The 23,618-nt window shown below is 46.9% G+C and overlaps 1 protein-coding gene across 1 annotated transcript in view; it reads left to right on the forward strand.

The window, feature by feature from the left end:
- Nucleotides 1-380: 380 nt before the first annotated feature.
- The window catches only part of ICE1 (interactor of little elongation complex ELL subunit 1), a 169,175-nt gene continuing 145,937 nt past the window's right edge, over nucleotides 381-23,618 (forward strand). The window contains exons 1-6 of the mRNA XM_044293011.1: nucleotides 381-455; nucleotides 6,702-6,838; nucleotides 13,044-13,102; nucleotides 14,850-14,884; nucleotides 17,232-17,250; nucleotides 21,264-21,375. Coding sequence (XP_044148946.1) covers nucleotides 6,752-6,838; nucleotides 13,044-13,102; nucleotides 14,850-14,884; nucleotides 17,232-17,250; nucleotides 21,264-21,375 — 312 coding nt within the window. The 5' untranslated portion in view covers nucleotides 381-455; nucleotides 6,702-6,751. The remainder of the gene's footprint in view (nucleotides 456-6,701; nucleotides 6,839-13,043; nucleotides 13,103-14,849; nucleotides 14,885-17,231; nucleotides 17,251-21,263; nucleotides 21,376-23,618) is intronic.

Below are 23,618 nucleotides of genomic sequence, written 5' to 3' on the forward strand. Positions count from 1 at the left end.
AGCACCTGGGAGCCCCCTGGATTTCTGGGATAGGTCTGCAGACAAATCAGAACAACCAATGGGGTCACTTTATTCATGTCTCGATCTGCCTCTCAGAAATGAAAGCTGTGCTCTCTATGGTCGATGCTGTGAGTAGCAGAACGATCCACCCACCGACTGTAGCTGCTCCGAGAGTTCTCTGCTCTCTACAAAACGTCACCAAGTCGTATCCCGCTCCACCTCCAAAAAAGCGCGCCAAAACGAATCACGTGTGAGTGCGCAGACTTCGTCTCCGAGGCAGGGCGGGGGTGAATGACGTAGCCTTGGCCCCTCAGTCTCCGCAGCTTCTATTGGCTGCCGGACCGTGACAGGGAAGTGTTTTGTTTGAAGACTCACTACTTCCGGGACATGCCGTATTCCCCGTTCCATCGCGACTCAACATGGTTCTGTATCGGCTGAAGCGGTACAGCTGGCTGGTGAGTGCACGTGTCACTGCTTGTCCCTTGTAGACAGGCTGCGGGGCGCGTCACCGTGCACGTGCTGTCGCCGCATTGCAGCGCGGTTCTCACTGTGTTTACTGTTGTAGTAATCGCGTGTGGTGTGGTCACGTGCTGTGGAGCGCATTTACTATTGCTGGGCGTGCTAATGTCATGTGTTGTGTTCAGTGTGTGGCCCGGGCCCCTGGGAATGCGGAGGCCGGGGTCTGCCGTTCTGCTGCTCCCTAGAAGCCAGAATTCCACCCTGTGGACCTAGTTTTATTAACCACTTAATTACCAGATGGTTTTCCGCTTTTGCCCTCCTGGAGCCATAACTTTATTTTATTCTTCCGTTCACATAGCCCTGTGAGGGGGACCTACTAAATGGCATGACAGAGTGGAATTTGAATTAGAGACAACACCATTTGACATATCTAATAATTATTTAGCAGGCTTACTCTCCAAGTTCAGTGGGATTATTTAATGTTCAGATTAAGTGGAATTATCACTGTTTTCTGCAGAATGACGAGGGTGAATGACACAAAGGAATGCCCATAGACTAGAATGGAAAGTAAACTATGAGCTCATTTGCAGGTAAATCTGTGTTATGTAGGACATTAAGCTTTACCGCAAGTGTTCCCTGGGTAGAGTAGCACATTGTAAAATGAAAATTACCTTGGATTATAACTGTTTTTCTTTAGAATGCAAAGGTGATGGAATGCCCGTAGGCTATAATGGGAAGTAAAACGTGACTTGGTGCCTGACCCATTCAACAGCTCAAATAAATCTGTAGCAGGCTAAGGCTACTTTCACACTAGCGTTCGGGCGGATCCGTTCTGAACGGATCCGCTCATAATAATGCAGACGGAGGCTCCGTTCAGAACGGATCCGTCTGCATTATTTTTAGCATAGAACAGCTAAGTGTGAAAATAGCCTAGTACGGATCCGTCCAGACTTTCAATGTAAAGTCAATGGGGGACGGATCCGCTTGAAGATTGAGCCACATTGTGGCATCTTCAAACGGCTCCGTCACCATTGACTTACATTGAAAGTCTGGACGGATCCGCACGCCTCCGCACGGCCAGGCGGACACCCGAACGCTGCAAGCAGCGTTCAGCTGTCCGCCTGTCTGTGCGGAGGCGAGCGGAGCGGAGGCTGAACGCCGCCAGACTGATGCAGTCTGAGCGGATCCGCTCCATTCAGACTGCATCAGGGCTGGACGGCTGCGTTCGGGTCCGCTCGTGAGCTCCTTCAAACGGAGCTCACGAGCGGACCAGCGAACGCTAGTGTGAAAGCAGCCTTACTCTTCAAATTCAGTGGGATTATTTAAAATTGAGATTAAAGGGGTTGTCCGGGTTCAGACATACCCTTATTTTCACCCCGGCAGCCCCCCTGAGCCTAGCATCGGAGCAGCTCATGCTCCGATGCGCTCCAGTACCCTGCGCTAGATCGCGCAGGGCACGGGCTCTTTTGTTTTCAAATACACACTGCCGGGCGGTAACTTCCGCCCGGCAGTGTGTTCGGTGACGTCACCGGCTCTGAGGGGCGGGCTTTAGCTCTGCCCTAGCCGTTTTACTGGCTAGGGCAGAGCCAAATCCCGCCCATCAGTGCCGGTAACGTCACCGGGGTTCCTGTCAGCCCCATAGAGAGCCCCGGTACGTCACCGGAACTCAGAAAAATGCCTTTGCCCTGTGCAATTTAGCGCAATTGGGCAAAGGAGAGCATCTGAGCATGAACTGCTCCGATGCTCATGTCAGAGGGGCTGCCTGGGTGAAAATGGAGGTATGTCCAGGTTCAGCTCTGAACCTGGACAACCCCTTCAAGTGGGATTATCATGTTAATGTCCTACATAACACAGATTTGCCTGCAAATGAGCTCAGAGTTTACTTCCCATTATAGTCTATGGGCATTCCATTGTGTCATTCCATTGAAACCAATGATAATCCCACTTAATCTTAATTTAAAATAATCCCACTGAGTTTGGAAAGTGTGCCTGCTAAATAATTATTAGATATGTCAAATGGTTTTGTCTCTCATTCAAATATTACATTTCCATTATTCTCTATGGGCATTCCTTTGTATCATTCACCCTGGTTATTCTGCAGAAAACTGTGATAATTCCACTTAATCTGAACATTAAATAATCCTACTGAACTTGGAGAGTAAGCCTGCTAAATAATTATTGTATATGTCAAATGGTTTTGTCTCTAATAATTCAAATATTAGATTTCCATAATTCTCTATGGGCATTCCATTCTGTCATTCTTTTTAGTAGGTCCCGCATGAGGGCTTATTTTTTGCAGAACGAGTTGTACATTCTATTGGCGCCTTTTAACATTGCAAGCGATGTAGTGGGCAGCTGGGAAAATCAGAATGAAGTGTAATGGAAAAAATGCAAAACACTATACTGCCAGTTTTAGGGAACGCCGTGAAAACGAAACCCATATGTGGTAAAACTGACCTGTACCCTTTATTCTCTGGGTCAGTATGATTACAATGATTAAACTTAGTCTCTTAAAGTTGAGTATAACTTGTGGTGGATTATTCGTCCCAAAGTTTGTCCAAGCGGCGTCCCGCTATAATTGGGTTTTCAGCGGCGTCCCGCTATAATTGGGTTTTCAGCGGCATCCCGCAGAAATGCTTTGATGTGTATTTCTAACACACCTAAGATGATATAAAAATTCGAACAGTCTTACCATTCGATGCAACAAATGCCCTTGCTATGCTCTAGACGTTGGTCTTTCATTGTAATCGACCGTAGTCCTGCGAGTTATACGAATTACTTCTGTCTGAATTCCCCATGCCGGCGGCTTGTTTGCACGTGGACTTCAATATTTTCTGCACGATCTTTGCTTCATCAAGCTTTAAATCGCCTATTGCGTAGCAGACAGTATTTGAACGGGCAGTTTCTTATATCAATATTCCATTGCACTTAGTAAGTGATCCTTTGGGGGGTTTGAACCAGACGCGTTTCGGGGTATTGGATAACCCCTTCCTCAGTGGTTACTATTCCCCCGCAATGCCCCTCTTTTATAGGGGATTTGATGTCCTCCAAAATCCGGTTTGGATCCTCCTGTTCTTTGAACCACCCATAATTGAACATTGGTCAAATATAGTCAATACTGCTGTGTGTGCTCACTAATGTCAACTACAGGTGATGGGCATATACATTTAAACATACAATAGAATAAAACTTTTTAATTAGTTAAATGTCCTAGCAACATGCAAAATTAAAAACCCTCCATACAGTTATGTAGTCCTAGTGGTACTGTTCATTGGCCAAAAAAATGCATCTGCTCACCATGCGGTAATGATGCGTTTTTTACTTTAAAAAAAGGGAACCTGGAGAAATCTACCATGGCCCACTATAATTGGGGGCTATTAGATCTAAAATCTACCATATGGCCCATAATTTAAATAATTCCCCATATTTTCCATCCGAACATACATTTCTTCATTATTGGGAAAAATATCGATATAGTGATTCTATTGAATAGATTGGGTGAATCTACTCTGAGAGCACCTCATTTGATCTCGGCTTTATCCAGCGCATCACATTATTTTATACATGATTACAATTGTACCACATTTTTAGCTTTTCTCTATCAGGGTGAATAGGACTTCACACTCTCCCTGCTGGAGCCGACTATGGCAGCCATGACTTCAATAGCATCCTGGCTAATGGTAACCGATCGGAGTCCTAGGCTTACACTGCTGGGGCTCCGATCGGAACAGCCACTGCCGCACCTGAGGGGTTAATAGCGGCAGATCGCAGCGTGCAGTCATAGAGGCTGGGTGCCGGGTATGGGATATGTCCCGCAGCGCAGCCTGCGTTTGTATTAAGCATAAACTATAGTCATTGGTGGTGCAGTAGCCACAGACCCTCCCCTCCTCCTCCCTTCTAACAGCCCATTGGTGACAGCGGTGCAGGGGGGGAGGGACTGCCGCCTTCTCCCCTGTTCTGTGGAGAAGAACATGGCATGCGCTGAGAGCAGTGCATCCCATGTCAGTTCCTTGTGTGTGTGAGAGGCAGAGCAGCGGAGGGTCTAGGCGCAAATGACGACAAGACTACAAAGTCTTATCGCCATTTAGCAATTTTATCTGGAGCCCTGTATTATGTCTTTATTTTAACTTTTTAGGTCTCCGGTAGCCTTACCACATGCAGATTACCATTTCTGTTTAATAATTAAAGAGGACATTTTCATATTATTTTTTAGTTTTTTATTAAATACCTTTTTTTGCCACCCTGTTTTTTTATTTTATTTTTTTTCTAAATATCGCTCATACATCCCGCTGTGCCCCCCTGTAGTTTTACAGCTCAGTATGTTAATACTGAGCATCAGAACAGGGAGGAGGAGACGCCAGGGTTTCTCAATGGGCGTTTCCTTCCCCCTGGCTGTGCTGCGATCCAATCACAGTGGAGAGCGTCACAGCCAGGGAGAAGGTAAGCTTTTTTTTTTTTTCCCTCCCTGGCTGTGACGCTCTCCACTGTGATTGGATCGTGGCACAGCCAGGGAGAAGGAGACGTCCCCTGAGAAACCCTGGCGTCTCCTCCTCCCTGTACCGATGCTCAGTATTAGCATGCTGGATGGGAAACAGCAGGGGGGCACAGCGGGATGTACAAGCTATATAAATTTATTAAATTACTGAATAGAAAATTCAGTATACCAATACAGTGCTGCATTGGAATTTACCAGTAATAGGCTGCTTGTATGGGCTTAGGAATATTACTGCTAAGGAATGCCATGCCCAATTTCAGTGAGTGAAAGGTGTCCCCTGGAGCTTACGATCCCAGTTTTTATAGCTGTCAAATGCCATGTTCACGGCATCTGAGAAGTTAAATGTCTGCGATTGGCGTTGGATCCTGCGGGTGATTTCTGTTTGTCAAGTTTTGAATGAAGTGTTGTCATATAGTCATAAGGCTTATCACTTTTCTGTGCTATAGACCTGTGCGAGGTCGGATCTTGTCAGAAGTTGGTAGGCCACTTTCACACAAGCAGGTTTTCCAACCGTATATTTGTGTCCACGTCTTTTCCGCAAGTTTGCAGAATGCGAACCCATTCATTTTAATGGGGTCACAAAACACATGGACATCACACCGCGTGTTGTCCGCATCTGTACTTCTGTTCCGTGGCTAGGCAAAAAAAATGAGCTTTTTCCACAATTGCAAACAAGAATACGGAATTTCTATTATGGGGCTGGCCGTTTCATTCAGCAAAATGCGGAACGCGCATGGCTAGTATCCATGCTTTGCGGATCCGCAATTTGTTTTATGATGCAGTCAGTTCATATCTGATCACGGGTGTACAGAAGCGCGATTTCAATAGAAGAGGTCTGCCATCAGATATGAACTGACAGTCAGTTCAGGGAGTCGCGGTCGGCCCCTGAGATGTGGCAGACACACGGGTCGTGTGCATGAGTCTTTTACTTCCGGTCCCCTGATACAGTTTCATTTATCAGAAGAAGTGAGCCCCCTACATACCGCTGAACTGCCTTCATGTCGCTGAATATTACCGCACATTTCATCCTGTGCTCTCTGCTTCCTTGGGTGTACGGTACATGTCTGTCTGCATGGAACTTTTCATGGACATACAGATGTAGCATACATGTTGGGAGTTTTGGCAGAAGTATTGATTAGTACTCCGGTGTGCCTTACTGTATGCCAAGCACACTTCAGTTCTTCCTTGGTGTTTCTTACAAGGCTGTTAATGAAGTATGTCTTGATAGACTGGCGATAGTGCTCAACCTCTAAGTAAAGATTTATTCCCGTCTCATGATGGCGTATTACTAATATATATGCAATATTTATGATCAGTGGGTGAGCAACCTCCGGCACCTCAGCGATCCTGAGAATTAGAGTATTCCGGTAGTTACAAGTTGTCCCCTTTCCTGTGAATAGGGGATAACTATCTCATCGGTGGGGGTCCTACTGCTGGGACCCCCACTGATCATCAGAACGAGGGTCTTTCACACGAGCGTGTCCCTTCTACCGAACCATAGTGACATAAAGCTGTCAGTATGATTCCGTTACAGAGGCACACAGTACTATCAGTCACCATAACACTGTGCCCTTCCTAAGTCCAGACCACACAAAGCCTTTCACATGGAGTGTGATTTCCACAAGGGACACTTTGGTGTATCACTGGGGACTGTGACAGATCATAAAGTCCACTCAAACCCCCACTATTAACAGTGGAGATTACTACTGGACAGTTTCCGGTTATAATTATTAGCTTTGTTTTTCAGATCTAGTTCCTGTGTTCTCCACGGACCAGGGGTGGTCAGTGAGCCTCATCATGATGCCTGGGGAGACTCACTCAAAGACGGCTGGCATTGCTTCAGAGGCAGCAGGGTCCTGCCAGAACTGTACATCTATGCAGCAGGTATCTCCTACCACTCAACATATCAGTGTGTAAAACTACTATAGTGTAATACTTTCATCCATCCCAATTTTTTCTTTAAAAAAAAAAAAACACATGACTGTCTTAACTGTAGTGGATTTTTGTAGATCTTCCTTAGGAAAAAAAATGACAGAAACTGAAAAAAATTAAACATTTAAAATTTTGTGATTTGGGTTTTTGGGCTGAAAGTGTTTGTGCTGTGCAAAAAAAAAAAAAATGTCATCTTGCGGATCCAACTCCGCTGCCTAGTCCCCTCTTGCACTCTGCTTCCTGATCCTTTGGGCATGTGACCACTGCAGCCAATTGCTGGCTGCTGCAGATATATAGATGATATAGATGAGATATAAAATATATATATATATATATATATATATATATATATATATATATATATATATATATATATATATATATATATATATATTCATGTGAAAAAATTAGGACACCCTTTGAAAGCATGTGGTTTTTTGTAACATTTTTAATAAAAGGTTATTTCATCTCCGTTTCAACAATACAGAGAGATTAAAGTAATCCGACTAAACAAAGAAAACTGAAGAAAAGTCTTTTCAAGATCTTCTGTAAATGTCATTCTACAAAAATGCCTATTCTAACTGAGGAAAAAGATAGGACACCCTTGCCCCTAATAGCGAGTGTTACCTCCTTTGGCTGAAATAACTGCAGTGAGACGGTTCTTGTAGCCATCTACCAGTCTTCGACATCGGTCTGAGGAAATTTTACCCCACTCCTCAATGCAGAACTTTTTCAGCTGTGAGATGTTTGAGGGGTTTCTTGCACGTACAGCCCTTTTCAAGTCACCCCACAGCATCTCAATGGGATTCAAATCTGGACTTTGACTTGGCCATTCCAGGACTCTCCATTTCTTCTTTTTCAGCCAATCTTTGGTTGATTTACTAGTATGTTTTGGGTCATTGTCATGTTGCATGGTCCAGTTCCGCTTCAGCTTTAATTTTCTAACTGATGGTCTCACATGTTCTTCAAGCACCTTCTGATACACAGTAGAATTCATCGTGGATTCTATGATGGTGAGCTGACCAGGTCCTGCTGCAGCAAAGCAGCCCCAAACCATGACACTTCCACCTCCATGCTTCACAGTTGGTATGAGGTTCTTTTCTTGGAATGCTGTGTTTGGTTTACGCCAAACATGTCCTCTGCTGTTGTGTCCAAATAATTCAATTTTGGACTCATCTGTCCAAAGAACATTATTCCAGAAGTCCTGGTCTTTGTCAACTTTATCTCTGGCAAATGTCAGTCTGGCCTCGATGTTTCTCTTGGAAAGCAAAGGTTTCCTCCTTGCACACCTCCCATGCAAGTTAAACTTGTACAGTCTCTTTCTGATTGTAGAGGCATGTACTTCTACATCAACAGTAGCCAGAGCCTGCTGTAGTTCTCGAGATGACACTTTAGGGTTTTTGGAGACCTCTTTTAGCATCTTGCGGTCTGCTCTTGGGGTGAACTTGCTGGGGCGACCAGTCCTGGGCATGTTGGCAGTTGTTTTGAAAGCCCTCCACTTGTAGACTATCTTCCGGACAGTGGAATGGCTGATTTCAAAATCTTTTGAGATCTTTTTAAATCCCTTCCCAGACTCATAGGCTGCTACAATCTTTTTTCTGAAGTCCTCTGACAGCTCTTTTGCTCTCACCATGGTGCTCACTCTCACTTCAACAGTCAGGAGCACACCAAACTAAATGTCTGAGGTTTAAATAGGGCAAGCCTCATTCAACATGCAGAGTAACGATCTACTAATTATGTGCACCTGGTGTGATATACCTGTGTGAGATCTGAGCCAATTTAAGAGGGAATACATGTGAGGGTGTCCTATCTTTTTCCTCAGTTAGAATAGGCATTTTTGTAGAATGACATTTACAGAAGATCTTGAAAAGACTTTTCTTCAGTTTTCTTTGTTTAGTTGGATTACTTTAATCTCTCTGTATTGTTGAAACAGAGATGAAATAACCTTTTATTAAAAATGTTACAAAAAACCACATGCTTTCAAAGGGTGTCCTAATTTTTTCACATGACTGTATATGTGTGTATATATATATATATATATATATATATATATATATATATATATATATATATATAATAATTTTTTTTTTTTTTTTTTTTCTCGTCTAAGTCAAACAAGTGGCAAAATCGTAATGTGAACTCAGCCTTAGGTTAACAGGGGTGACATTTTTGCGTTCCTTGCTGTCCTCGTGTGTAGTAACAATGATTTAAGAGACATCGGGGGAAACTCGGATGCCAAGTACCATCTGCACAGGGAATTGATGTGACATCTAAAGGTTCTTTAGCAGCCACCCAAATGCAGATGTAGCAGGTTTTGCATTCAGAAACTATGCGCTTATTGTGACAGATATTCAGGGCTTGCTGTCAGAGAAGGATTATTTGTTCATGTTAGGCCTCATGCACACGACCGTTGTGTGCATCCGTGTCTGTTCCATTTTCTGTGATTTTCTGCGGACCAATTGACTTTCAATGGGTCCGTTGAAAACTCGGAAAATGCCCCGTTGTTCATCCGTGTTTCCTGTCCGTCAAAAAAATATGACCTGTCCTATTTTTTTTGACGGACAACGGTTCATGGACCCATTCAAGTCAATGGGTCAGTGAAAAAATACGGACGCACACAAGATTGTCATCCGTGTCCGTAGGCTACTTTCATACAGACCGATCCAAAGATCCGTCTGCATAAAAGATTTTTCAGAGATGAGTTTTCACTTTGTGAAAACTCAGATCCGACAGTATATTCTAACACAGAGGCGTTCCTATAGTGATGGGGACGCTTCAAGTTAGAATATACTACGAACTGTGGACATGACTGCTGCCTGGCAGCACCCGATCTCTTATAGGGGGCTATGATCTGCACAATTAACCCCTAAGGAAGTGCGCCCCCCCCCCCCCCTTCCTATTGTATTAATTTAATTGGTGGCCGGTGTGCGCCCTCTCTCTATTGTATTTATTTAATTGGTGGCCAGTGTGCGGCCACCCCCGATCATTGGTGGCAGCGGAGAGTTCTGATCGGAGCCCCAGCGATTAAACTGGCAACCTATGAAATTAATACAGGAGGGGGAGGAGGGTCAAACGGATCCGTCCCTATTGACTTGCATTGTAAGTCAGGACGGATCCGTTTGACTCCGCACGACCAGGCGGACACCAAAACGACTTTCTTTCATGTCCGTTGATCCTCCAAAAATAAAGATCCACGGAGGAAAAAACTGACACGGATCACGGAACTACGGAACCCGTTTTTGCAAACCGCAAAAAAAAAAAAAAAAAACGTCGTGTTCATGAGGCCTTAAAGTGCTGGATCGGACTGTCAGTGTGACAGCGATGGCTCTGTGTGGAGGAGGGCACAGAGGCTATCGATAGAACAAAAATTCAGGTCAAGCAACTGGGAGATAAAAAACACTAATGTATCAAGATGGCACATTTCTGTTCGCTTTGAGTTGGGGAAAGGGGTGCTACGTTTGTCGCATGGTGTTTGTCGGATTTGGTGCATCTTCACCTAACATTTTGATCTAGATATACAACTCCACTTCTCCTGCAACGCCTCCCCCCAGTCCTCAGTATAGATCATTTAGCAGGAGATTGTAGATAAGGAAGCATTCCTTCATGGCAGTCACCTGCTTGTCTACAGTATGAGGAGGAGCAATCACTAATGCCATAGCTTGTCCCCCATTGTTTGCTGGCTCAGAGGCTCTTTAGACAGCACTGTCTGCTGTAGGGTTGTTGCGGGTATCGAAATTTCGATACCCAATCGATACTTTTGTCCCGGTATCGATACGATACCGGGATTTCCGTTTTGCGCTTCTGCGCAGCCTAGTATCTTTGAACATGAGCGCGCTGCTGCCGGCGCGCTCATGTTCTCTCAGCAGCTGTCCTCCTCCTCCCTCCCCCCTGTGCTGCTGCCGCTGGCACCAATGAGAAGAGGGGGGCGGAGGAGGGGCGGGCGCACTGCGCCACCAATGATAGGACTATTCCCATTTGCCGATCTGTTCGCCCGCAGTGCCCCATTACCGTCTCCTCTCCTGCTCCACATGCTGCTGATTACTATCGGAGCGATGGGAGGAGACATCAGCTTCACTAGTGGGCGTTCCTTCTTCCTGCGCTGAGATTGGACAGCGCTACAGCCAGGAAGAAGGAATGCCCACTAGTGAAGCTGATGTCTCCTCCCATCGCTCCGATAGTAATCAGCATTCAGCAGCATGTGGAGCAGGAGAGGAGACAGTAATGGGGCACTGCGGGCGAACGGAGCGGCGCCCAGGACTAATGGTGAGTGCTGAGACATCGCTGGGCGCCGCTCTGTGTAGCCTAATAGTGAAAGTCCCGACCCATATAGTAGTCAGTCAGTCTTTAACACAATACAGGGGGCGGGTGCCGGCAGCAGAATCGCATTGCCGGCACCCTGCCCCTGACAGGGAGCTGCGATCAGAGGCAGTTAACCCCTCAGGTGCGGCACCTAAGGGGTTAACTGCCGCTGATCTGCCAGTACCCGCCTCCTGTATAAAGGGGTAATTTAACATTGGTGGTGCAGTGTGCCCCTCCTCAACCCCCCATCCCATTAAAATCATTGGTGGTACAGTGCGCCGGCCCCTCTCAACCCCCCAGTATTAAAATCATTGGTGGCAGTGGCCACAGGGACCTCTCCCCTCCCCCTCATTGGTGGTGCAGTGGCAGCTTCTGATCGGAGCCCCAGCTGTGTAATCCTGGGGCTCCGATCGGTTACCATGGCAGCCAGGACGCTACAGAAGCCCTGGTTGCCATGGTAACATCCCTGATGCTGTGTGCACAAGGCACAGAGCAGCAGGGACAGTGTGAAGTCCTATTCAGACTGATAGAGCTCTATCAGGCTGAATAGGACAAGGGATGAAAGATCCCAGGTTCTAGCCCCTAAGGCTACTTTCACACTTGCGTTCAGAGCGGATCCGTCTGAGATGGATCACCTCTTATAATGCAGACGGTGGACCCGTTCAGAACGGATCCGTCTGCATTATATTGTAAAAAAAAACTCTAAGTGTGAAAGTAGCTTCAGACGGATCCGTCCAGACTTTTACATTGAAAGTCAATGGGGGACGGATCCGTTTGAAGATTGAGCCATATTGTGGCATCTTCAAACGGATCCGCCCCCATTGACTTACATTGGAAGTCTGGACGGATCCGCTTGCCTCCGAACGGCCAGGCGGACACCCGAACGCTGCAAGCAGCGTTCAGGTGTCCGCCTGCTGAGCGGAGCGGAGGCTGAACGCTGCCAGACTGATGCATTCTGAGCGGATCCGCATCCACTCAGAATACATTAGTGCTGGACAGATGCGTTCGGGACCGCTTGTGAGCCCCTTCAAACGGAACTCGCAAGCGGACACCCGAACGCTAGTGTGAAAGTAGCCTAAGGGGGGAAATGGTTATTAAATAAAAAGTAAACCCCCCCCCCCCACCAAAATTAGTATAAATCACCCCCTTTTCCCAATTTCACATATGTAATATGTTTATTATTTATATATTTTATATCGCCACGTCAGAAAAGTCCAAACTATTTAAATATTTAAAAAAATCTAGGTGGTGAACGCCGAAACAGAAAAATTAATAAAAACTGCGCGATTCGCCATTTTTAAAAATGTGGAATGCACGTGGCTTTTTTGGTTTATTTTTTTTCGTGTGCCATCGAATGGTATCGCAATACTTTTTCATGGTATCGAAACCGAATCAAAAATTTGGTATCGCAACAACTCTAGTCTGCTGCTGTTTCGCTCATTCGTTGGGTAATCTGTGGCACTTTTACACCGGCAGATCATCGTTATTGAGCGTTCCTATGAACACTTGTTAGCGGTTATCTCGCCCATTCTCGGCATCCTGTATTCTGTTGATCAGCTCATTACCCAGTGCTGGCTATTTCCCCACTATGGTTCTGTTCTTTGACCCTTTGGCTGATATAGATGATGTAGTTAGTTGTGGAAATGAAGAGATAACTGTTGGACAAACTCGCCGACAGCTCTCTTTCCAGATGACAGATGGGCACAGCACCTGATGGAATCCATTAAATGTAAGGGCAAACTTTGGGCTCCCATTATTGTCCATGTCCAAAATAGCAGTTTCTACACTGACGTGAGCACATCATAAATCAAGCTATACGCTGTTTTATTCTCATCTACTTTAACCTTTTTAATTCCAGAGTTTGAATGAATATGTTGCGGCTCTGATTGCACTGAAGCAAAAAATAATAGATTCTGAGTAAGTACAAAACTTGCATCTTTTATTTTATAAAAAATCATTTTTATAAATACTTCTTTCATATCCTTCTGTCAGCAAATTAACTTAATAGCACAGATTCACTACGACTGTCTATTTTGCTCTAATCCAAGTAAGGGAAGTAGTTGGTGTGATTTACGTGCACACCTTTTAATAACTTTAGGACCGTTAAACTTCCAGTATGGAAATAGGTCGGCAACCAGAAAATTCATACATTTTACGACAAAAAAGTGCATGTTATTGATGGCTTACACTACTTCTGAAAGGGTCACTAACTTTTCAGAGACGAAGTTTAGATCGGTGGGGATCTGAGCTCTGAGACCCCCAATAATACCTTTTAATTAAAGGGCGGAGAGGAGCTCATTTTATTTTATATTTTTTTTTTTTGCTGCTGAGGGCAAAATTGAGATGGGCCTTCTATGGAGCCTGTCTCATGCCGCAATGAGAGATTGCGATATGCGAACGCTTCTCTCCTCTTGTTTTAGATATCAGTGGGGGTATCGGTACTCAGACCCCCACCGATCTAAACTTTTGATATGTCTGACATAGCAACAGTTTTTTTAAAAAGTTAAAGGGGACAAACTATCCAACACCACCATGTCAAGGTTCTTTCAGACAATGCAACGACCGTGGCATACCTGAATCATCAAGGGGGGACAAGGAGCAAGAACGTGGAGTCCATCTCAAGAATGAAATGCTAGCAGTCTGCAGTAAGGGTACAAAGGGGTGGTAACCAGTTGGGAGTGTGTACCTGCCCAGTCTGAAAATGGCAGCACTGATTAGATTGATACTGTGCCGGTACACCTCCCCTCCCCCCAACTTGGTACCTCCCCTCTGTACCCTTACTGCAGACTGCTAACAATTCATTCATAACTTCTAGCAGGAATAATAAAGGAATGGCACAACATAGTACATAAGGCCGAAAAGACATTTGTCCATCCAGTTCGGCCTGTTATCCTGCAAGTTGATCCAGAGGAAGGCAAAAAATAAAATAAAATGTGAGGTAGAAGCCAATTTTCCCCACTTTAGGGGAATAAAAATTCTTTCCTGAATCCAATCGGGCAATCAGAATAACTCCCTGGATGAACGACCCCTCTAGTCATAAGAATAGGTGCCTCAGCATTGTTGTTACATGGGGAATGCACGGAGCTATTAAAACAGACGTGTCAGGAGAGGTGACAGGTCCTCTTTAATGACCTTTTAAATGTGGACTATTGAAGTTATTTTAGATGAATGTACCAGTGTCTTATGGAGAGCAGTGATTGTATTTTTCTGCTGAAGACCATATTTATGCTCACATTTGTGTCAGTTTTACATACCACAATGAACTGTTGGATTTGTCGCATAACTGACATCAACCTGCAACTGATGGAGCCCATTAACTTCTAAAGGGACCCATTGGGTTCTGCCATGGTGCTGTGTTAGAGCATGCATTGCTATTTTTTCTGTAATGTCTGACTCTGCTCCATTGGGAGCCTCTGATTCGGATGTTGACTTGTACAGCAGTGCTTCTGAAATAGTGGGGCGCCCCCCCCCCCTCCCCGCGCGCGCAAAATGTTTTCTTCTTCCTGGGGGGGGGGGGGGGGGGCGGCATGACAGAAAATAATTGAGAAGCACTGTTGTACAGCAAGTGACTAGTATTGGGGAATTTCTGTCTGTGTAGCATTTTTCTGTCAGTGGAATGAGCTTGTTTCCCTTCACATTTAACATTTCCTATCATGTCTTCCAGCCAGCTGCTTGTGGAGTACCAGCAGAAATGTGATGATATCCTTTTAAAGTCTTTCAGTATAGAATGTTACATGTACTTTATGATGCAAAAGTATATTGGGTTACAACGTGTGCTTCACTGCATGGTAGTGAAATCAGGATTATTGGGAATATTTTGAAAGTATGTTTGGATTTCTACTTTTGTTTTGCACATAATGTAGCATTCATGATCTAAAGGGAGTTTATAACAAATGTAAAAAGTGGTATAGCAGCATACCGATGGCACAGTAGAATTCACATGATAAATATTGGCATTGCACACTGGCTTAAATGGAATCTGTCACCAGTTTTATAGTGTCCTAACTAAGGGCAACAAACTAGTAGCTAGCTAGGACACGTTCTTTGGGCCTGGGCTGCACTGTGACTTTTTGTAGCAAAACTGATTTTAACTATTAAATGACAGCTGCCGTCCACAAGATTGCATTCATTTGGACTACAGCAGTTAAGGCTACTTTCACACTAGCGTTCAGACTTTCAATGTAAAGTCAATGGGGGACGGATCCGCTTGAAGATTGAGCCATATGGGCTCATCTTCAAGCGGATCCGTTCCCATTGACTTACATTGTAAGTCTGAACGGATCCGCACGGCCAGGCGGACAGCTGAACGCTGCAAGCTGCAAGCAGCGTTCAGCTGTCCGCCTGTCCGTGCGGAGTCGAGCGGAGCAGAGGCTGAACGCCGCCAGACTGATGCAGTCTGAGCGGATCCGCTCCATTCAGACTGCATCAGGGCTGGACGGAGGCGTTCGGGTCCGCTCGTGAGCTCCTTCAAACGGAGCTCACGAGCGGACCGACGAACGCTAGTGTGAAAGGAGCCTAAATTAGTTAAAATCAATCAAAAAAAGTCGCAGTGTAGCCCAAGAATTAATTGACCCAGCCATTTTGTCAAAATCTTTTGGGTTCCCGTATTCATGATCTCTCCTGGCTTTCCCTGCCTACCTGCTGCCGATTGACAGGTTTTTTTCCTCATGAATCAGTAGCAGGTGGGCAAGAAAAGCCGTGAGCTCATAAATATGGAGACTCATTGGCATGTGCTGGATATGTTAGGTTCAAACAACATAAGGCCCCATTCACACATCTGCAATTTCGTTCCGCATTTTGCGGAACGGAATTGCAGACCCATTCATTGCATCACTTCGGGCTCCGCAATTACGTTCCCGAAAAAAAAAAAAAAAAAAAGAGTCCTGTTTTTGTCCGCAATTGCGGACAATAGGCATATTCTATTAGTGTCGGCAATGTGCGGTCCGCAAAAATGCAGAAACCGTGTTGCCGCTGTCCGTGTTTTGTGGATCCGCAAAACATATTACGAACGTCTGAATGGAGCCTAAAACTGACAGATTCCCTTTAAATGAAATCTGTCACCTGGAAATTTGCTGGTAAACCAGGCACAATGGTTTGTATGGTGAGTTCAGGTGAATGCAATGATACCTTTCACTTAGTGATCCAAAATTTTATTCTGAAGGAAAGGTACTTTTGATCAATATGCAAATGAGCAGTTAACCCCTTCAACACTGGGCCTTCCTACCCCAGCCATTTTTATTTTTTTTGCAAATCTGACATGTCACTTTATGTGGTGATAACTTTAAAACACTTTTACTTATACAGGCCATTCTGAGATTGTTTTCTCATCCAGTGCCCGCGCGATCACTATGACATCCTATAACATCGAATTGCAGGAACTCAGTGGTTCCCATGATGTAACAGTATGTCAAAGGTCAGGAAGGGGTTTTCCGAGATTCTTTTTAAACTGATAACCTATCTTCAGGATAGGTCATCAGTATCTGATCGGTGGGAGTCCAACACCCGGGACCCCCGCCGATCAGCTGTTTTGAGAAGGCAGCGGCGCTCCTGTGAGCACTGCTGCCTTCTCGCAGCTTACCAAGCACAAAGCTATACATTGTATAGCTCTGTGCTTGGTATTGTGTTTAGCCCCATTCAAGTGAATGAACTGCTCCAAGGCTACGATATAATGCCATATAGCGAAGCGTATGAAAAGCATGCTTCTTCACATCACTGAACGCGTTTGTTTTGCGGTTACGTGAGGCACTGCATGCATTGGCCTTTATTCTTACAGTAGAGAAGTCATTAATTATAACCGTTTATGAATTCGGACATTTAAACTTGCTTTTTTATTTTTTTATTCCAATTTAAATTTAGTAGGAGTCGGTTCATTTTTTGCCGACTCCGACTCCAGGTACCCAAAATTGACTCCGACTCCTCGACTCCGACTCCACAGCCCTGAGTAAACAAGAGCCATTGTAGATCCAAAAACAATTTTGCATGCCTTGTTGATTAGGAAACATGCGTTTTTTTTTTTGTCTTAGTATTTTCCTTAACTAGAAAATACATCTTCAATATGCTGAAAGGTAAATGACCAGTGTATTTTAAGTGCCTTATTTTAATACGCTGTTTATTGTATTTTATAAATTACGGGGGGATTTTATCATGAGGGACTACTTGTAATCTGTTTTGCTTGAGTCTGTGTTGGCATACTTTTATAAAGTCACTGATAAATCTGGAGCAAAGCACTAATGTACTTTCACACTCGCGTTTGGTGCGGATCCGTCATGGATCTGCACAGACGGATCCGTTCAGATAATACAAACGTCTGCATCCGTTCAGAGCGGGTCCGTTTGTATTATCTTTAACATAGCGGAGGAAGGTTCTGTTTTCTATTGCGCCAGATTGTGTGCCTTGTGTGTCAGGACTGATCCGTTTGGCTCAGTTTCGTTAGACGGACAGCAAAACACTATAAGCAGCGGAATGGAGACGGAACGGAGGCAAACGAATGCATTCTGAGCGGATCCTTTTCCATTCAGAATGCATTAGGGCAAAACTGATCCGTTTTGGACCGCTTGTGAGAGCCCTGAACGGATCTCGCAAACAGAAAGCCAAATGCCAGTGTGAAAGTAGCCTAACATAGCTAACCTTGCCCACTTTCAACCCACTTTTCAAATCTGGATTGAATGTTTTAATGCAATTTAGTTGCACAATGTTTACTCAAGTGATCACAAAATCCCTTTTATGTGACTTCTTGAAGCCAGAATTGTGGAGTACAGGGAGTTATAAATTCCCACCTACGTCTTTACAGTTCTGCTTCCTAAATTTCCCCTAAAATGTATGTCAACCTTTGAATCCCATATTACAGTTCTAGAAAATGAACCTTCTTACCAAGTTGACTTTATGAATGCATTGCATTATTCTGTTACATAGTGTGGTTGAAGGACATGCATCCTATTAGTTTCTATTATAGCCCAATGCTACATTGTAATTACACCTGCTCACCACTGCAGTTGCTGCGGCAAGTAAACGGAGCAGAGAAGGCAGCACTTGTAGGAGTGGTGCCATCTCTTCACACAGCTGTGTCAGACCCCTGCCGATCTGAGTCTGACCTATCCTGAGGGCAGGAATCAATGGTACAAGGACGACAACCCTTATAACTGCATTCCAGTATCTGTGGCTCAGTAAGCTGCTTGAAAACAGTCAGTCTTCTTGACCGTTTTCAATAATGAACACAATTGTAAATCTGGCTTTTTGGAAATCGTAGCTACGGTATATACCGTATTTTTCGCCGTATAAGACGCACTTTTTTCCCCCCAAAAGTGGGGGGAAAATAGCAGTGCGTCTTATACGGCGAATGTAGCTTATTTTGCCCAGTTTTCAATGATACACCTGCCGCGATGCCGCGCGGCGGGTGTATCAGCTGTGAGGGAGGAGGGGCTGGGGGCGGCATCTGCATTAATAATGACAGCGGGGCCCGTGCAGTGACTATTCTACTACACGGGCCCCGCTCACTGTATAATCATATCTCTCTAATAGTTAATTGTTCTATGCATGTAATCGCATAATGAGCGCTGTGTATTACCGTACTTAAAACTAGCAGCGCTCGCCGTTCGGAGCAGAGAGGAGGCAGGAGGCAGGCCGGGAGGACGGGCACTTGCAGCGTGAGTCATACGTCACGCGCCTGCACCGCCCACTTATGAATGAAGCAGGCGGCGCAGGCGCGTGACGTATGACTCACGTTGCAAGCGCCCGTCCTCCCGGCCTGCCTCCTGCCTCCTCTCTGCTCCGAACGGCGAGCGCTGCTAGTTTTAAGTACGGTAATACACAGCGCTCATTATGCGATTACATGCATAGAACAATTAACTATTAGAGAGATATGATTATACAGTAAGCGGGGCCCGTGTAGTAGAATAGTCACTGCACGGGCCCCACTGTCATTAAAGCAGATGCGACCCCCACCCCCTGTATTGAGGGTCATTCACTACAGGGACACTTATGGAGGGGATCTGTGGATGACAGCATAAGATGCTATATATGTGTCATTCACAGATCCTCATCCTCATAACAGTGCCATCCAGAGAGGATCCCCCATAAGTGCCACCCACAGATCCCCCATAAGTGCCACCCACAGATCCCCCATAAGTGCCACCCACAGATCCCCCATAAGTGCCACCCACAGATCCCCCATAAGTGCCACCCACAGATCCCCCATAAGTGCCACCCACAGATCCCCCATAAGTGCCACCCACAGATCCCCCATAAGTGCCACCCACAGATCCCCCATAAGTGCCACCCACAGATCCCCCATAAGTGCCACCCACAGATCCCCCATAAGTGCCACCCACAGATCCCCCATAAGTGCCACCCACAGATCCCCCATAAGTGCCACCCACAGATCCCCCATAAGTGCCACCCACAGATCCCCCATAAGTGCCACCCACAGATCCCCCATAAGTGCCACCCACAGATCCCCCATAAGTGCCACCCACAGATCCCCCATAAGTGCCACCCACAGATCCCCCATAAGTGCCACCCACAGATCCCCCATAAGTGCCACCCACAGATCCCCCATAAGTGCCACCCACAGATCCCCCATAAGTGCCACCCACAGATCCCCCATAAGTGCCACCCACAGATCCCCCATAAGTGCCACCCACAGATCCCCCATAAGTGCCACCCACAGATCCCCCATAAGTGCCACCCACAGATCCCCCATAAGTGCCACCCACAGATCCCCCATAAGTGCCACCCACAGATCCCCCATAAGTGCCACCCACAGATCCCCCATAAGTGCCACCCACAGATCCCCCATAAGTGCCACCCACAGATCCCCCATAAGTGCCACCCACAGATCCCCCATAAGTGCCACCCACAGATCCCCCATAAGTGCCACCCACAGATCCCCCATAAGTGCCACCCACAGATCCCCCATAAGTGCCACCCACAGATCCCCCATAAGTGCCACCCACAGATCCCCCATAAGTGCCACCCACAGATCCCCCATAAGTGCCACCCACAGATCCCCCATAAGTGCCACCCACAGATCCCCCATAAGTGCCACCCACAGATCCCCCATAAGTGCCACCCACAGATCCCCCATAAGTGCCACCCACAGATCCCCCATAAGTGCCACCCACAGATCCCCCCATAAGTGCCACCCACAGATCCCCCATAAGTGCCACCCACAGATCCCCCATAAGTGCCACCCACAGATCCCCCATAAGTGCCACCCACAGATCCCCCATAAGTGCCACCCACAGATCCCCCATAAGTGCCACCCACAGATCCCCCATAAGTGCCACCCACAGATCCCCCATAAGTGCCACCCACAGATCCCCCATAAGTGCCACCCACAGATCCCCCATAAGTGCCACCCACAGATCCCCCATAAGTGCCACCCACAGATCCCCCATAAGTGCCACCCACAGATCCCCCATAAGTGCCACCCACAGATCCCCCATAAGTGCCACCCACAGATCCCCCATAAGTGCCACCCACAGATCCCCCATAAGTGCCACCCACAGATCCCCCATAAGTGCCACCCACAGATCCCCCATAAGTGCCACCCACAGATCCCCCATAAGTGCCACCCACAGATCCCCCATAAGTGCCACCCACAGATCCCCCATAAGTGCCACCCACAGATCCCCCATAAGTGCCACCCACAGATCCCCCATAAGTGCCACCCACAGATCCCCCATAAGTGCCACCCACAGATCCCCCATAAGTGCCCCTTTTTGGTTCAAAATATTTTTTTTCTTATTTTCCTCCTCAAAAACCTAGGTGCGTCTTATACGGCGAAAAATACGGTAGATCTGTAAAATGTTAAGTCGCCATACACTATTTTGGACTTATCAGGTGCTTATAGTTCAGATTTCAATAAATTGCAACTCTGCAGCAGGTAGTATGAATCCTTGAACATATTCATTACATATATTTTAATGTTCCTCATAATCCCCCCCCCCCCGCCCCCCAAATGTACTTTCTGACATAATTTAGTTTCCTTTAGCGTAGCCACAGGTACAGTTATCACTTTAATTTCTATTTTCGTGTATTACTTTTTTATTACAAATGCTTAAAATGTATAATATTTCAGGGAGAATGAAACCCTACGATGTCAGCTGGAACAAATGTTGCAGAAAGTATCTCCTCAGGCACAACATGAAGAGGAGCTAGAATCTCTGAAAGCTGAACTGGAAGAGAAGACGGTAGTTATGTTTTAGAATTTACTCCATTTAAAGAAAAAAATATGACATTAAGATTAGAAAACTATTCTTCCTTCGCTAGTAGTAGTATGGAGGTGGCTTCATTACTTTCTCGTACTTTTTTCCATTGGGGGACACAGACCATGGGTATAGCTTAGAGGTATTGGTAGGAGGGACACTATGCAAATGAAAGAGCTCCTCCTCCTCGGGCTATACCCCCCGACTCCACCAGGAGGAACTCAGTCTTTGCTTAGTGTCTGGTGAAGGAGGTTGACACTCTCTGATTCTACTCCTTTTTGTTATTTTTATTCTAGATGGGGACACAGGTCGGCATGGCGCCTTCCTGGTCCCCCGTGGAGTGCCCGCCGCCGTCTTTGGGACGTTGCCTGGCTGCCTCCATTTCCCCCCAAGAAGATAAGAGGATCCGGGCTCGACCTGTTAGCTCCGGCATCCCACCAGCTGCTGGGACGCCTGCTGCCTACCCTCCTCCAGAGCACTGTTCTCCTGGATTGGAGTCAGAAGTCTGAAGAGGCGCATCCCTGCTGGTCTGGACATCGAGGGAGCATGCTGAGCAGATAAGTATTGCCCAGTCCCTCCCCCTCCCTCTGTGTCTGTTTGTCTGTGGCTACCTGGGTGAGCTTGAAGAAGGATCCTGATGGGGCACTTTCTTCATTTTGGCACTGGAGTACTGGCATCTCTTCCCCCTTAAACTGTGGGCTTCAGCGCTTCTCTCGCCGGGCCTTGGCTGCTGCGCTCCCTCAGCGCCCGCCGGCAGGCCGCTCCTCCATGGCCTCGTTAACCCCTGCTGCACCACGTGAGGGGAGTCGTGGTGTTTGTTTAAATCGCGCGCGCGCATATTTTCGCGCATAATTTTCGCGCGCTTTTTTCGCACGATAATGACGCGTTCGGGGCGGCGGAGCCTCGGCATGCCGCTCTGACTCTCCTTACACCGGAGACTCTGTTTGCTCACGGCCGTGCAGCTCCTCATCACTCTACTCCGTTTTGTGCCAGGCAAGCTGGTAGCTCAGTGGTAATGCTGCTGCTGCCCCATGTCCAGGCTTTCTGAGTTCAAAGCCCCTTTCAGCCTTCAAAAATTGTTTACATTATTCTAGATGGGGACACAGGTCGGCATGGCGCCTTCCTGGTCCCCCGTGGAATGCCTGCCGCCGTCCTTGGACGCTGCCTGGCTGCCTCCATTGCCCCCCAAAGAAGACAAGTGGATCCGGGCTCGACCTGCAGCTCCGGTATCCCACCAGCTACTGGGTCTCCTGCTGCCACCCTCCACCTGAACACTGCACTCCTGGACAAGGATGCAGAAGCCTGAAGAGGTGCATCCCTGCTGGTCCTGGAGTCGAGGGAGAAGATCTGCAGGAGCAGATAAGTATTACCTGCATCCCTGCCTTACCCCCCTCCTCCACGTCCCTGGGAGCCTGCGGTCCCCGCTTGGGCATCTGCCATGTCCAGCGCGGCCGCTAAATTGGTCTTAGTCGCCAAGGCAACCATGTCCTTTAATCCTGTGGCGCTAACAACTCCATCTCTCTCAGTGGTCCCCACAGTGGGTGACTGACTACGAAGAGGCAGCGTGAGCGGCAGCATCCCACCTCAGATGTCTCCGTCTCTCCACCCCTCTCACCTCGCCTGTGGCGCTTTCGGACTGCTCTTCCCCCTCCCTAGGGAGAGTAATCCGAAGGGGAATTATCCGGCTCGGACGAGCCAGGTCCTTTTTGGACTATAGGGCATTTTCAAATCCTGTGACGCCAACCACCTCTCTAAGTGGTTTTCCACAGAAGACGCCCGACTACTAACAGGGAGCGTGAGCAGCAGCATCCCTCCTCGGATGGCTCCGGCTCTCCCCCCCCCCCCCCCCTCCCTCGTCTAGAGGTGCGTTCGGGCGACTCTCCCCTCCCTTAGGGAGCGCAAGTCTGAAGGAGAATTTCCGGCTCTGATTAGGTCATGGAGCGGGACCCCTCGCCTAAGCTCTCCACCAGGGTGGCTGACTTAGTGGCGACTGTCCGAGACACCTTTATTCTCCAAGGGGATTCTCCTCCTTCCACTGGTCAGGAGTTCCCCCTTTTTCCGTCCAGGCAGTCGGAGACTACCATGTTCCCGGTCCATGAGGGATTTTTCCGCGGTCATGTCCAGGGCCTGGGGTAGTCTTAATAAGGTTCTCGACCACCCAGCGCATGAATATACTTTCCTTTCCCTGCTGACGGCGAGGAGAGGTGTCTCCTCCCCCTAAGGTGGAT

The sequence above is a fragment of the Bufo gargarizans genome, chromosome 5 (assembly GCF_014858855.1).
Source record: "Bufo gargarizans isolate SCDJY-AF-19 chromosome 5, ASM1485885v1, whole genome shotgun sequence".
NCBI classification, from domain to species: Eukaryota; Metazoa; Chordata; class Amphibia; order Anura; family Bufonidae; genus Bufo; species Bufo gargarizans.